The sequence below is a fragment of the Aedes albopictus genome, chromosome 3 (assembly GCF_035046485.1).
Source record: "Aedes albopictus strain Foshan chromosome 3, AalbF5, whole genome shotgun sequence".
In the NCBI taxonomy this organism is placed as follows: Eukaryota; Metazoa; Arthropoda; class Insecta; order Diptera; family Culicidae; genus Aedes; species Aedes albopictus.
In genome coordinates, this window is record NC_085138.1 from 376,266,002 (window position 1) to 376,281,636 (window position 15,635).

The 15,635-nt window shown below is 39.8% G+C and overlaps 1 protein-coding gene across 4 annotated transcripts in view; it reads right to left on the minus strand.

The window, feature by feature from the left end:
• Nucleotides 1–15,635, minus strand: part of LOC109409870 (uncharacterized) — a 240,379-nt gene that overhangs the window by 54,115 nt on the left and 170,629 nt on the right. For all 4 annotated transcript variants that reach the window (XM_062855753.1, XM_062855751.1, XM_062855752.1 and 1 more), the window contains one exon: nucleotides 7,059–8,726. In XM_062855753.1, coding sequence (XP_062711737.1) covers nucleotides 7,059–8,629 — 1,571 coding nt within the window. In that variant the 5' untranslated portion in view covers nucleotides 8,630–8,726. The remainder of the gene's footprint in view (nucleotides 1–7,058; nucleotides 8,727–15,635) is intronic.

Below are 15,635 nucleotides of genomic sequence, written 5' to 3' on the forward strand. Positions count from 1 at the left end.
GAGAAATCAATGAAGGAAGGTCGGAAGGATTCCCAGAAAAATCTTTGAACGAATATCTGAATGAATCTTGGAAAGAATCCATAGACGAAACCCGTTAAAAATTAATGGCGAAATCCTTGGAGGAATCAATGGAGGTAGCCCAAAATCTCAGGAGAAAACTCAAGAAGAATCCTAAAGAAATTCCTGATAGAATCTGGGGAATAATCTGTTAAAGAGCTTGAATGCAATCCCGTGAGCATTGAGCAATCTCTGAAAGAATTTTATGATGAGTTATTGAAGGAATTCCTGATGGATTCCTGGAAAATAGTTCTGAAAGAAAAGGGCCCATATAGCCGAGGCGGTAAACGCACGGGTATTCAGCATGACCATGCTGAGGGTGACGGGTTCGATTCCCGGTCGGTCCAGGATCTTTTCGTAAAGGAAATTTCCTTGACTTCCTTGGGCATAGAGTATCTTCGTGCCTGCCACACGATATACACATGCAAAATGGTCATTGGCAGAGGAAGCTCTCAGTTAATAACTGTGGAAGTGCTCAAAGAACACTAAGCTGAGAAGCAGGCTTTGTCCCAGTGATGACGTTACGCCAAGAAGAAGAAGAAGAAGAAGTTCTGAAAGAAATCCAAACGGAAATCCCGGCAGGTATGCCACAAAAATACCCTGGAGAAATTTAGTAAAAGAAGCTCTGGAGGGACCAATGCACTGCAATGGAGGAATTCAGAAAATCCAGAAAGGCATCCTGGGGGAAATCGTGAAAGCAATCCCGAAGAAAATGCCGGTAGAAATTCCTGAACTAATCCTGGGAGAAATCTATGATTTTTAGAGATTTAAATATTTGTTAGAGTTCAATGAAAAAAATTCCGGGTGCAATTCCTGGGAGAATTCCGGAAAAAATCCCGGAAGAAAGCCCAGATGGAGGAAGATCGATATATAATGGGATGATATAAGGAATCCTGAGTGAAATACTGAGAGAAATTCCAGGAATAAACCGAGGATCTATCCTCCTGAGAATTCTTTGGAGGAATTACAAGATGAATTTTAGTAGAAACCCTAGGAGAAATTCATGGATAATTCCTGCATAGATAAATCTCGCACAAGGATTGTACCAAGATATACGATGGCTTAGGGACAACACGTCAAATGCCCAAAGTTTGAAACGAGTAATCTAAGCAAATAGTAAGTTCTTTGTTCTTAAAAAAAACCCTAATTAATCCACCTAGCGGTGATGGCGCCTTCCTCGTGCCTTCGAAAACACATTTCAACAAAACTCAAATGACATGTAGATGAATATCGCACTTTCATACGTTAAACAAAAATCCGTTACATGGCACCAGAAATCATATCGTTTATGTTTGTGCCTATATGTCTAACAAAAAACCGCTATCTTGAACTTTGAGCCGCAATTTTGGATTTAAGTCCGCCATCTTGACTATTCTGGTCTTTATTTTAAGACTCCACATTTCTTCCCCATACCAGATATACCCATATTGCATGGTTTTAGAGCCCAGAACTCCATTGAACAGCCGCCATTTGGAGTCAACAATTCGTCCCTATTTCAAATCAACCCATCTCTCTCTCTTCTTGGCGTAACGTCCTCATTGGGACAAAGCCTGCTTCTCAGCTTAGTGTTCTATGAGCACTTCCACAGTTATTAACTGAGAGCTTCCTCTGCCAATGACCATTTTGCATGTGTATATCGTGTGGCAGGCACGAAGATACTCTATGCCCAAGGAAGTCAAGGAAATTTCCTTTACGAAAAGATCCTGGACCGACCGGGAATCGAACCCGTCACCCTCAGCATGGTCATGCTGAATACCCGTGCGTTTACCGCCTCGGCTATATGGGCCCAAATCAACCCATATGACACGGATTTAGAGCTTAAAACGCCATTAAACAGCCACCATCTTGAATTTGGAGGCGTCATCTTGGTGTTTGGGCCACCATTTTGCATATTACGGTCGCCATTTTTGACTCCAGACATCTTCCCTATAGCAAATATACCCATATTACATGCAGTTAGGGTCTAAAACTGCTTTAAACAGCCACCAATTTGAATTTGGAGCCGCCCTTTTTTATTTTAGATCGCCCTCTTGGAAATTGTGGTCGCCATTTTTGGACTCCGGATATCTTCCTTATACCAAATATACCATTTTTGCATAGTTTTAGGGCCTAAAACTCCATTAAACAGCCTCCATCTTGATTTGAAGCCGCCATTTTGAATTTTAGACCGCTTTCTTGGATATTAAGGTTGACATTTTTGGCCTCTGGACATTTTCCCCATACAAAATATACCCTTCTTGCATGGTTTTAGGGCCTAAAACTCCGTTATACAGCCGCCATCTTGAATATAGAGCCGCCATTTTGTATTTTAGACCGCTACCTTGGATATTTAGGTTGCCATTTTTGGACTCCGGACACTTTCTCCATACAAATTATAACCATATTGCATGGTTTTAGAGTCAAAAACTCCACTTTACAACCACCATCTTTAATTTGGAGCCGCTATCTTGGATGTTCAGGTCACCATTTTTGGACTCCGGACATCTTGCCTATACAAAATATACTCTTATTGCATGGTTTTAGAGCCAAAACTCCACTAAACAACCGCCATCTTGAATTTGGAGCCGCCATCTCGGAGTTTAGACCGCCATACCAAATGTACCCATATTGCATGATTTTAGGTTCTAAAACTCCTTTAAACAGCCTCCATCTTGAATTTGAAGCCGCCAGCTTGAATTATAGAACGCCATCTTGAATGTTCATGTCGCCATTTTTGGACACCAGACATCTACCCCATATAAAATATACCCTTATTGCATGGTTTTAGGTTCTAAAACTCCATTAAACAGCCGCTATCTTGAATTTGGAGCCGCCATCTTGAAATTTAGACCACCATCTTGGATACTGAAATCGCCATTTATGGACTCCAGACATCTTCCCCATACAAAGTACACCCATGTTTCATGATTTTAGTGCCTAAAACTCCATTTAACAGCCGCCATCTTGAATAGGAGGCGCCATCTTGGATTTTAGACCGCCATCTTGGATATTATGGTCGCCATTATTGGACTCCAAACATCTTCCCCATACAAAATATTGCATGGTTTAGGGCTTAAAACTCCATTATACAGCCGCCATCTTGAATTTGGAGCCGCCATTTTGGGTTTTAGACCGCCATCTTGAATTTTGAACCGACATCGTAGAACTTTTGGCCTCCTGTGTTAATATCCGCACAAAATTTGTCAACCATGCTAAAGGTTACAAAATTCGCCGCAGTTTGATGTGTCGCATGATGGGGCTTGGTCGGGGACTTGGTTCAGTTTTATATGTGGCCAGTTCTACCGGTGCTGGTCCGGATCACTCAAATGGCCATAACTCCGGAACGCCTTGACCGATCCGGACCATTTTTAATAGCAAACAATGCGGTAAAATTCCGGTTCGATTCGAGCTATAATCCGAAAAATCGGCCAATGGGAAGTGCCTTAAGGTTGAAGAAGTTGGCAGTATGATCTTCAGTTCTTCTTCATATTATTTTTCAAAACAATCATTGAACGGCTTTTGAATTTTAAATTTGCTTTATAGTATGTGTCAGAGAAAATAGGTAGAGAAGCGAAGAGTGAACAGCCGCCTGAACGGCAACACTTTTTCTGTTTTGATTTCATTGCTCGGATGCTGGCAACTGTCGCAAATCAGATTAATCCACCCATCGAAGGTAGTGCCTATTTCGCATACCGCATTTGAAAACTTTTTATACTGTTGTTGTATTGACTAGGAATTATCAAACAGATGTTCCAAAATGGAACAATTTTCATTAATTCAAGAAATCAATGTTGTTTGCACTGTTATCATTATATTTGGAAACTTTGGTGAAAATTTGTTTGAAATGAGTGCAATACTTATCTTCACTTTTGCGGCAATCGTCAAGGTTTGTTGATTTTGTTCATTAGGATACCAGTTTGACGGTTCGATAAGGTATTTTTGGCTTCACACTATTCGCTTCTCTACCTATTTTCTCTGGTATGTGTGACACAATAACACGTGCTTCGGTTCAGGATACGTTTTTATTTTTGTGAAGTATTGTAATCGTATGTTCTGATTTTTTTTAAATGCAGTGGCATGCATGCGATTGCGCATAACTTACGAACGGAATGTCCGATTTAGGTTGTCTTTGCTTAGTTGAGGCAAAAAACTTGAAGAAATTGTGATTGTTTGAACATCAGTTTTCCATATATTTTGAACGGGGACTTGAACTAGGGAACGACAAACAACGCAGTAGACAAGACAAAGTTAACCGGAGACAGTTAGGGGCTGTCCATAAACCACGTGGTCATTTTTTTGGGAATTTTCAACCCCCCCCCCCCCTGGGTCAATTGTCCATACAAATTTTTTTTTGTCCATACAAAATGGTCATTGGCCGAACCATCCCCCCCCCCCCCCCTCATGACCACGTGGTTTATGGACAGCCCCTTAGTTACTGTAACAAGCGATGTCGGAGCAAACATTTAAACTAGATTTTTTTTAATAACTTCCAAAAACGGTGAAACACTCGATGTCAAAAAAGTGTGCGCCCTTTGATGCTGTTTTGCTCCCTCCCACAGGAAGTTGGACGTTTTCTGAAATCCCCGTTATAAATTTTTCTCTGTGTTTTTACTTTTGAAACAGTGAGGGAAAGCAAAAATCAATTTTATTGGCGGCGTTAATGACTGTAAGATAATTAAAATTGAATGTGTTGTCCGTTTAGTTACACTCGGCTCAGTAATCTTGTGACAATGAAATTAAACTTAAAGAAAACAATAACACTCCAAATAATGCAATTTGCATAAATTTTTCACGAGCCCAAATCTGAAAATCCAACAGCAGCTTCAGTTCGACTACTCAATTTAATATTTACTGCGAGTAAGCAAAAAACAAAATTTTTAATCAGAATCGTTTGATGGACATCCAGATTCATTCTCTGCCTTCTCAGATCATTGGTATGTTCGAACATGCCACACGGTTAACAAATCAGGCCAAACATGTCTAAAGGTCCAATCTGCAGAAGAGAGGCTCTCTTTGGTTTCCCTCTCTTTCGTTAATATCTCAGCTGTTTATTTGTATTATGTTGTCTCCGTACATTGAACGATGGTCAAAACAATCGTCTTTTGATTTGTACTGCAAAAATAGTTGAAAAGTGTACCATTACATTGCAATAATTGAAAGAGAAAATGAACAAAGAGAGCCTCTCAAATGCAGATAGGACCTATTGAAATGTTTGGCCTGAAATACAACATCATCAGCTCCCTTGCCAACTTTTTCGGTTGTTCATTTTTGGGGCATATAACTTCATCAGCTAGAACCGTTTCATCTCAAACTGAAAGTCACGCTCAAGCTGCACAAAGTTTGTTTACAAAATAATCGAACAAAATGTGGTGGAATGAAAATATCAGTTGATGAGCATTGTTGCCAAATCAGGACAAATAATGAAGGAAATAAAATTGTGTCCCTTTTTGTAGGAGATTTTTCGAAGCATTTAAACTAATTGTAATGCTCAACTTCAATTGATATACAGGTCGGACTCGATTATCCGGGATAATCGAATCACCCGGATAATCGAGCCATGCATTTTTTCTTATATTTTTGATGATCTTCAATTAAGAATTGTTCGTTAAAAATAGAAGCTAACATACATGACGTTGTAGTGCCTAAACTCAACGTCTGGTATTATTATAACCATGTTTTTTAAAAATGAAATTTTAGCTAAAAAATGCGAAAAAATAAAAACAATTTTCAAATACGCTAAATCCTATTTGCAGGTGTTGTATTTGATGTTTATTACATTTTTTGACAAATAGTAATCTGAAAATTTGTAAACAAAGCAAAAACAAACTTTTTCCCGGATAATCGAGCCATTTTTGCCGGATAATCGAGCCACGGATAATCGGGCCCCCGGTTAATTGAACCCCCGGATAATCGAGTCCGACCTGTATAATATAAAACTAAATTAGATGACACGTTTAATTATTAAGCCAACTTTTCACCGTTTTTGAAATAACTTTAGAAAACTGGTTTAAATAAATCAAAACATTGAACTGGCAACTTCACATTGATGATGCTTCCCTGGTTCGGTCGTAGTGCATGCACCGTCTGGAGTGTGGCTGTGCTGGCGTAGTGAGTGCGCTGTTTGCAGGACGAATATTGTTGTTCTGATTCCCAAAGTTTGAATCGATCGCGTATATCTTGATGTTATTGCTTAGTGCGCGGCTGTTTTTTAACGATTTTCTCAATCGCGCGATTTAATTGAAATGACGATACACTGTTTTAGTTTCACTGCCGGTGTTGATAGTTTAAAAGCAGTTTCTAAAGAAACAAGGTGCTCGGGGGGCAAAAAGTGAGTGTTGTATTGTGTGAAAATTACTGCTGGGTGCAATGAATGCATTTCAAAACTACAGAAATGTGCATAATAGTGATTTTTTCATTGAAAAAGATTTGAGTTTCGGGTTTTTGAGGATTTTATGAGAATGTGTGCGTGCCTTTAGCCAGTGTCAAGTTGGTAGTGGTGATAGCAGCGAAGAAAAATGTTTATGAATTTTTGCAGTTTTCTGTGATTTAAAGGCATTTTCGAGGGAAAATGTCATGAAACATTATTGGTGGTTTTTCCTGCTATCTACTGAATATATTCAGATGAAGGTAAGTTCACGTATGTTTCATAAAAAGCGTGAATTAGCTTTTCCAGTGAACGAAGAAGAATAAGAAGCAGACAGTCATCGTCATTGACTCAATTAATTACAAATCCTTCAACCTTAAAAGCGAGTGACCTTTTTGTACACAGACATACATACACACATACACACATACACACATACGCACATACAGACATCATCTCAATTCGTCGAACTGAGTTGATTGGTATATGTGACTTGACCCTCCGAGCCTTCTATCGAGAATTCGTTTTTTGAGTGAACATATAGCCGTTCAGTACACTTTGGTGTACGAGAAAGGCAAAACCATTCTTTAACTTTTCGACGTTTTGTTCTTTTATTTTAAAGATAATCGAGAATGTAAATGAACTGTTGATAGTTTACCTGTATGCCGGAGGATTAGGACACGTATTCCGCCTACCCATCTCCAATATGTTCTCCTCTGCGATCCCACATTTCGAAATATCCGTCTCGATCAACACATTATAATTCGTCCAACGTTTCCCTAATCCACTCGTTCCACTGGTAGCACCAACATCAAAGCTGTCTTCCCTTTTCACATCCCCACTTGCACCATAATCTAAACTACTATCCTTTTCCAGACTGGACGAGTTTGCCCTAAAATCTACCCCCTTTTTTGCACTTTCTAAATTTAGCGAATCCTGACTCTCCAGACTCTTATCTTTCGGCAACAGGTCCCTATTGGATCCATCGCCTTCCACTACTTCACTATCACTTCGATCCATCGATCCTTTCTGACTGGATTCCTGATCCGATGACAGTTGTTTGAACTTGATGAGAACAGGCGTTCCCGCCTGCCCACTTTCTTGCCATGGTTCAAAGTCCGAAATGGACACTAAATCTTCCTGGATAACGTCCTTGTTATCGTCCGACGAAAATATCAACTCGATATCGTCCACCTCTTCTTGGTTTTCCGATTCACTTTTCTTCACGGAAGTCCTAGGCTCGGGTGCCGTGTATCCGGCGGCTCCCTCTTGATCCACCGGAGTTGTGGCACCTTCTGTGAACACTGAATTGTCACCTTCTGAAATCGACGGATTGCTCTGCCGGTCCACATCCACATGCAGATTCTCCGACGACGTCTGTCGAATGTTGATGCCTTCCGTAGATCTGGTCACACTCAGATTCTCTTCGTTCGTCAGGTTGATCTTCACATTCGACGCGTCACCCTTGATGAATTCTTCTTTGACCGTTACGTTCTCTTTCGCTTCTTCTGAATCTTCTTCGCCTATGGTTTTGTCTTCGTCTTCCGGAGTTTCCGAAGCGTCCTGTTCCTTCGTTTCCACATTCTTTTGTTCAGTTGCTTCGGAACTGTCCGCCTCCGAGCTGCTTCCGTCCACGTTGATGTTGGACGAAACCTTGATCTTCACGTCAATTCGCGATGCCATGGCTGGGTGCCCGCTTCCCGATGGCGGATGCGAAACTATTTGGATATCCGGAACTACTGAAACCTTCTGATGGCTTTGTACATCCCTCGGTGAGTGCTTCTTTTTGATAGGTTCGTCTTTCGCCTCCTGTAGCCGTGGTTGACTTTCGTCTTCTTCTCCGGGGTCAACCTTAGAATCCCCCGTATCTTCGCCCGGAGGTCTACTCCTGCGCTTCTTCACTTTCTTCGACTTCTTGTCCTGCGCTCTGGCGTCTTCCGTTTCCACACTAGTGTTCAGATCCTTCGAGGTGCTTCCATAAGTATGGCTATTGTAGTCTTTTAGAAATCCTCGACCCTCTTCCACAACATCCCGCACGTTAATTTGCTTCTGTAGTCGTTCGTTTTCCCGACGGGAGTCTTCCAGTGCCGTCCGGAGCGAAACAATCGTTTCGTGCAGAGCTCTTATAGTGTCGAACGGACGGATGTAGGACCGCGCCGAAGAGCTGGAGTCGGTGCTGTACGGGCAGTAGGACCCCGGACCGGTGAGAGATGGTCCGGAGCGGTCCATCGGTGGAAGTGGCGGGAAAGATGTTGAGTTGGTTGATCGTGATGGAAGACGTCCGAACCGTGATTATTCATGGCTACGGAAGCGATGGACAGGTGGTCTGTAAGAGAGAAAGAATACGAAATTTACTTAAAGGATACAAATGTCGATGAGTAAAGGAAAAAATGTGAATATTGGGATTTGAGCTACTTGAAGAACTTGAAGACAGTCGAAACGTAGGAGAAAATCTAAAACAGTTGTTCTTTTTCCGTCAGTTCAAATACTTCAACTACTATAATGTCGATGTCAAGAGACAAGCTCAGCAAGGAACACATCGTCAGATTGGATATTATGCACCTAGTAGAACAAAGCAGAAACTTTGTTGCAAACCATTATGAATTTCATCGACTAGATGCTCTGGTATGTGTTTCCACCCGACTGAAATGTAGCTCTTAAAACTTATGTCCTAATCAAATCTCTATGGGGGTGAACCGCATTGACCATTGATTGCTACAACAGTAACCAAACCATCTTCATTCGTGTTGACTTTGGCTCTCAGTTTTACTTCGTAGCAAATAACAACCATTGAACCGCATTCCCAACCAACAACGCAACGTCAGAATTGAAACGACTCTATCAATTTGATGTGACCTTTGCGTTTTCTAAGGATGGGTTGGGGATGAGAATCTGAACGTAGTGCCACTCGAGAAAACCGAGTCAGACAAAACCTTTGTCCCGTTGAAGGTTCGTGCTCGAGCACACGCATCAATGCTGAGTCTGGTTTCGTTGGAGTACCTACCTCCCTATTATTAACTTTGGTCTTAGTTAGACTGACATGCCGGGCTTTTGGCAAAGCACACGCAGTTGAAACTAGACTATTTGAAAGAGTAATTCAATTATCACATGTGAGAAATTTTAGGATAAATACTATTTTGTCTTTGAAAATGTTATTCATTTTTATAATTACTTTTATAGGTATTCATATTCTTATAACTAACATGATTCTGAATTGTATTTATTTATTTATTTATTTCATTTCGTCAACCGACGTAGACTAGTACATTATACATATACATTACGCCTGTCCAAATTTTCATGATTCGCCTCACTGGTTTCTGATGTTTGATCCTTAAGGAAAAGGTTGTTCCCGAGAGGGAAACCAGATTTTTATAGTGGCTCAGGTTTTTTGAAGCAACGCTTAAACTGAAATTTATTAACAAAATTCAATAAACACAATTCACAACACAGACTAAAATAACTAACAACTTACAATTGAATGATTTCCTTGCCACGACTTCTTTTCTCAATTCTCTGGTTGCACTATAATTGGGGCCGTTACCCTAATCGGTATGTTGCGCGGATACTATTTTTGTAATCACAAATATTTTCAATTATACATTACACATAAGAAAATTCTATTCTTGCGTCTACTTACGATATAACCCACTGGCACGGCAGCTTTTCTGGTTATTTTCCCCTGTTTCGGGGCGTACCAAGCATCGGTATTTGCACAGCTAGTGGGAGAAATCCAGGTAAGTCTTTACTAAGTTTCACTAATAATTTACCTTTTTTCTCTACAGGTTTCAACTAACGGACTTTGTGTATATGTTTACACCGCACTCCCACAACTTACGGAAGCACCAATTAGTGTAATTTGGTTACCGAAATAAATTTTAAATAACTTCAATATCTCTAAACTGATTTTCTTTTCCTACTTTTACGATGGCGAAATTCCGTTGTTTTTATCGAATTCTACTTGCACCTCATCCATCTACTTTCACCTCTTATTTCACCTACCACTACTACCGCGCGAGAACTGTCATGCTGCAGTTATGTTGTGGCTAGACGGGTTCATATTTTAGACCGGTTCAAAATGTGCGGCGTCGCAACAAAGGTATTTGGAGTACATAGCTCAAATTTTCTAGAGCACCGTTTTTTAGAACCGTTGAACGGATCTGGATCAAAATGCATCACGATGATGACAGCCACTGAACAATCAGCGTGATGCATTTACAGCCATACCCATTCACCGGTTCTAAAAAACGGTGATCTAGAAAATTTGAGCTGTGTACTCCAAATACCTTGTCCTTGAACTAAAAATAAGCCGCTATCTTGTATTCTTCGCCGCTATTTTAGATTTAAGTCCGCAATCTTCGATATTCTGGTCGCCATTTTTGGATACTAGACTTCTTCCCCATACCAAATGCTTTAGAGCGTGAACCTCCGGTTAACAACCGCCACCTTGAACTTGGAGCCGCCATCTTGAATTTTAGACCTCCATCTTGGATATTCTGACCGCCATTTTTGCACTCCGAACCGGACATCTGCTAAATGATTTTGAAGCCTTTGGCTACCGCCATCTTGAATTTGTTGACACCATATTGGATACTCTGGTCGCCATTTATGGATCCTAGACTTCTTCCCCATAACAAATGCTTTAGGGCCTGAAACTCCGTTAAACAACCGTTATCTTGAACTTGGAGCCGCCATTTTGGATTTTATAGCTCCATCTTGGATATTCTGGTCGCCACTTTAGGACTCCAGACATCTTTCCAATACCAGATATCAGTAGGTCGGCTCCAGAGGCACGTGCTCCTCCATTCGGAGCCACCATCTTGAATTTGAAGGCGCCATATTGGATTTCATACCGCCATCTTGGATATTTTGTTCGTCATTTTTGGCCTCTGGATATCTTCCCCATATCCAATATACCCATATTGCATGATTTTTGGGCCTAAACTCCATTAAATAGCCACCATCTTGAATTTGGATCCGCCATCTTGGATTTTAAACCGTTATCTTGGATATTATCTTGGTATTTCGGACTCCGGATATCTTCCCCATACCAATATACCCATATTGCAAGATTTTAGAGCCTAAAATACCATTAAACAGCCGCCATCTTGAATTTGGAGCCACCATCTTGAATATATGGCTGCCATCTCATCGCGGAATTTGTAATCTCTAGTGTTGATTTCCGCACAAAATTCATGTACCATGCTTAATGTTTCAAAAACCGCCGCAATTTGATGTGTCGCATGATGGGGCTTGGTTCAGTTTCATATACAGCTAGTTCTACCGGTGCTGGTTCGGATCACTGAAATGACCATAGCAAACAATGTGGTAAAACTCCGGATTGATTCGAGCTATAATCCGAAAAACGGCCAATGGGAAGTGCCTTAAAAAAAGTGAACTTATTTTGTGCACAGACATAGTTTGTCAAAACATCGAACAGAGTCGATTGGTATATGCAACTTGATCCTCCTAGCCTTTTTTTTTTTCGAAAAAACGTTTTTTGAGTGAACATTAGGGTGGCCCACACTTATATGAAAAACAAAAATTTCGAAAAATGTCAAGTCTTACCTCCTAAATCAGTTGTTTTGGACTCCCAGAAGCTACGTTCAAAATTTGAGCAAAATCGGTTGAGCCTAAGGGGGCGCTCAAAACGCTTGAAGTTTGTATGGGAAAACTTGGCTAAATGTATGCAGAAATTTTAAGTTTTCGAATTTTGCCGCTAGGTGACACTGTAAGCGTTCAATAATCAAACTCTTTGGTATTATTGTAGGTGACTATATGCCAAACAACTTTGTCGAAGACCTCGAAGCGATCCGACGGCTGTGAAAAAATTTATACTCTAGGCAAAGTGAGGCAAAGTTTTGAGATTTCATTATTGATATAATTCCTTTACATGTATTGGAAAAACAACAATAAAGTTTATCCTCACTTTACCTAGGGTATAACTTTTTTCACAGACGTTGGATCACTTTGCGGTCTTCGACAAAGCTGTTCGACATATAGTCACCTACAATAATACCAAAGGGTTTGATTATTGAACGCTAACAGCGCCACCTAGCGGCAAAATTCGAAAACTTAAAATTTCTGCATACATTTGACCAAGTTTTCCCATACAAACTTCAAGCGTTTTGAGCGCCCCCTTAAAGACCGGTCCAGAAAGTATGGACGCAGTAAGAAAATATTGACATTTCAAAACTATTGATGATTAGTACTTTTTGAACGTTACATCCTGTTGGTCAACCTATTTTCTTAGCATTTGTAAAGCGGTTTTTCCGATTGCAACAGTATGTTTCAAAATACATGAACTATCAGCGGAAAATCATTGAAAAAATGTGCACAAACGTTGTACATCGTTTGAAAGGTCACTTAGGAAATGATCAAAATATGGCGGGAGTAAGTGAGAAAATTGTTCAAGCAGCAATCAGCACCCACGGTAGGGATAACATGTTTAAGCATAGGCAAAAATTGGGTAAAAAATAAAGATCCTGCTAACCCTCGTTTGGATAAACAAATAATGAAGGTGTTTGAGCACAAGAAAAAACCTTCTAACTAACACAGAGTGGGGTATGACCTAAAAAGTTAACATTTGGAATTCCAATGTTCATCGTGGCAAAGAACGTTTGAATTTTCGATCCTATAGTAAGCAGAAACAACCAAAACGAAGCCCTAAACAAGAATCATCGATCAGGCCCAGACAACTGAAGACTAGACCTAGACAGTCGGATTCCCTCAGCCGTGCCAGTTCTGAATTGACTGTTTATTGATGACTGCAGCGGCCCTGTGCGTCCATACTTTCTGGGGCAGTCTTTAGGCTCAACCGATATTGCTCAAATTTTGAACGTAGCTTCTGGGAGTCTGAAACAACTGATTGAGGAGGTAAGACTTGGCATTTTCCGAAATTTTTGTTTTTCATATAAGTGTGGGCCACCTTAGTGAACATATGGCCTTTCCAGTGCCCTTAGAGTACGAGAAAGGCAAAAAGGGAGATTTCCGAAAGTAACTCTGTAGGAATCTCTGCAGAAATCCCTATTCGAAGTTTTATATAAATTCCTGGAGGAATCCGACGAGGCCAGTCTGAAGAAATACTCGGGGGCATACTTGGAGAAACTCTTTGACACACCCCTGGTAAGATACAAAGAAGAATCTTTTGAGGAATTCTTGTAAGAATTTTGTGATGAAATTCCTGCATGACACCATAGGCGTATTTCTAAAGGAATCCCTGAAAAAATGTCTGGACAAACAATTGGATAAACCCATGTAAAGATAAATCTTTTGGAAAATTTCAGATGGATTGCCTGTAGTAATCCCCTAGGGAATATTTCTGGAGAAATTTCTAAATGAAATCCCTAAACAAATTTTGCAGAAATTTCTCAAGGTACCTTTTGAGGAAATCCTGAAGAAATCTATTAAACGATCTCTGAAGGATTCTACACACTTAACTTGGAATACCGTGCTCGGTAAATTTTTGACGAAAATAGAACAGCTGAATACAGCTATACTGCATTGTTTACCTTTTGCACCCAGTTTTGACAGTTGGTGTACTGAGCCTCAGTAAAATCGATTACCGAAGCTACCGAAATAGTTCTGCTATTCTATTTTCGTCAAAAAAATGCTGAACAGGCAATTCAGGATTGAGTGTGTGTTGATGAATTTATGGATCGCTTTCTAAAGGAATTCTTGGAGAAATGTTTATGGAAGAATTTCTGAAAGAAACTCTGGAAGACTTTCTGAAAAAGTTCCAGTCAAAGTCCTGTAGAAATCTCTAGAGGAATATCCTGAAAAATACCTGGAATACTCTCAAAGATATTCCAGGAGACCATTCTGAACAAATTCTTGAAGAAATACTTTGAGAAACTGGTGTAATTTCAAGAAAATCTAACACTTGGTCTGTAAAAAATCTTTAGAAAAATCTTTAGAGTTTCTTGCAAGGATTTCGTAGGGAATATTTCTGAATGAATTACTGAAGCAAACCGTGGAAAACCAACCTAGAAGCATCTCTGGAGGAAGCCCTGGGGGAATTAAAAAAAATGTAAGAATATCCGGAGGTAATCCAGCATGATTCTATGTATGAATTTCCAAAAAAAAAAAAAGGTTCTGGAAGAATTTCTGCTGGAATCAAGAAAAGTAGTCGTGCATTAATTTATGCAGGAATTTCTGAATCCCCGGAAAAAACCCTACGCGAGTTTTTAAGAAATTTTGAAGGAATCCTTTGATGATTTTCCAAACGTATCCCTGGAATTTTATCTGGAGAAATCCCTGCGAGATTTTCTACAGGAATCCGCAGAAGACTTTCTGAGGAAAAAAATCTTGTAGAATTTGAGGAACCATAGGTGGAATTTATGACATAATCCTTGGAAGATTTTAACCCTCCTTTGGCATTGGGGTCATTTCTGACCCAATTTGCACACTTCGCCAGCAAAGTTATTCCCAACGTGACGCAATAGGAAGGTTTTAGACAGAGTTCAGTTTTTTTTAAAGAATCTTGACGAATTTTTGATAGATTTTCTAAAAAAAAACGTTTCGAAAAAATATCTGCCGCATTCTTTAGAGGAATTTTTAAAATAATTTCTGTAATAAACTTTGGGAGAATTTAGTGTTAAATGCTTGGAAGGTTTTTTTCGGAAATGGACCTCTTAAATAATTAAAATGGCCGCTATGGAATGAATAGATAGCGCCACCGTAGCCTTGTATTTTTGACATAACTAGACTGCTGTCACAATGCTAATGTCCACATACAGTGGCACCTTTGTTTACATGCGGCGAATGCTAGAAAAGTATGCGTCATTGATCCATTCCTAGAAGATGTTCTGATTCTTTCAGAGGAAACTCTTGTGGAGCCTAAAAAAGATTTGCTGATGATTTTTTTGAAGAAATATCTGGAAGAATGTCTATACTGATTTCTGAAAGAATCCCTGGAAAACTTCATAAAACTCTGGATTATTCTCTGAAGAAATCCATGGAGGTTTTCAAAAGCATGGTTTTCAATGCTAGGTTTTGTAAAGTAATCCTTTGAAAAAGTTCCTGGAGATTCTTAAGACAAAACCATGAAGAATTCATGGAGGAGCTTTTGAAACATCCCATGCAAGAGTTAAAAAAATCCTCTTTGAAAAATATCTGGAACAATTCCAAGTGTTATTTTTGAAGCAATCTGTAGGGGAAATTAAACTATTAGAAAAAAAAATCTAAATCAATCCTTGGATTTTTTTTAAATGAATGTCTGGAGGAATCTTTGGAG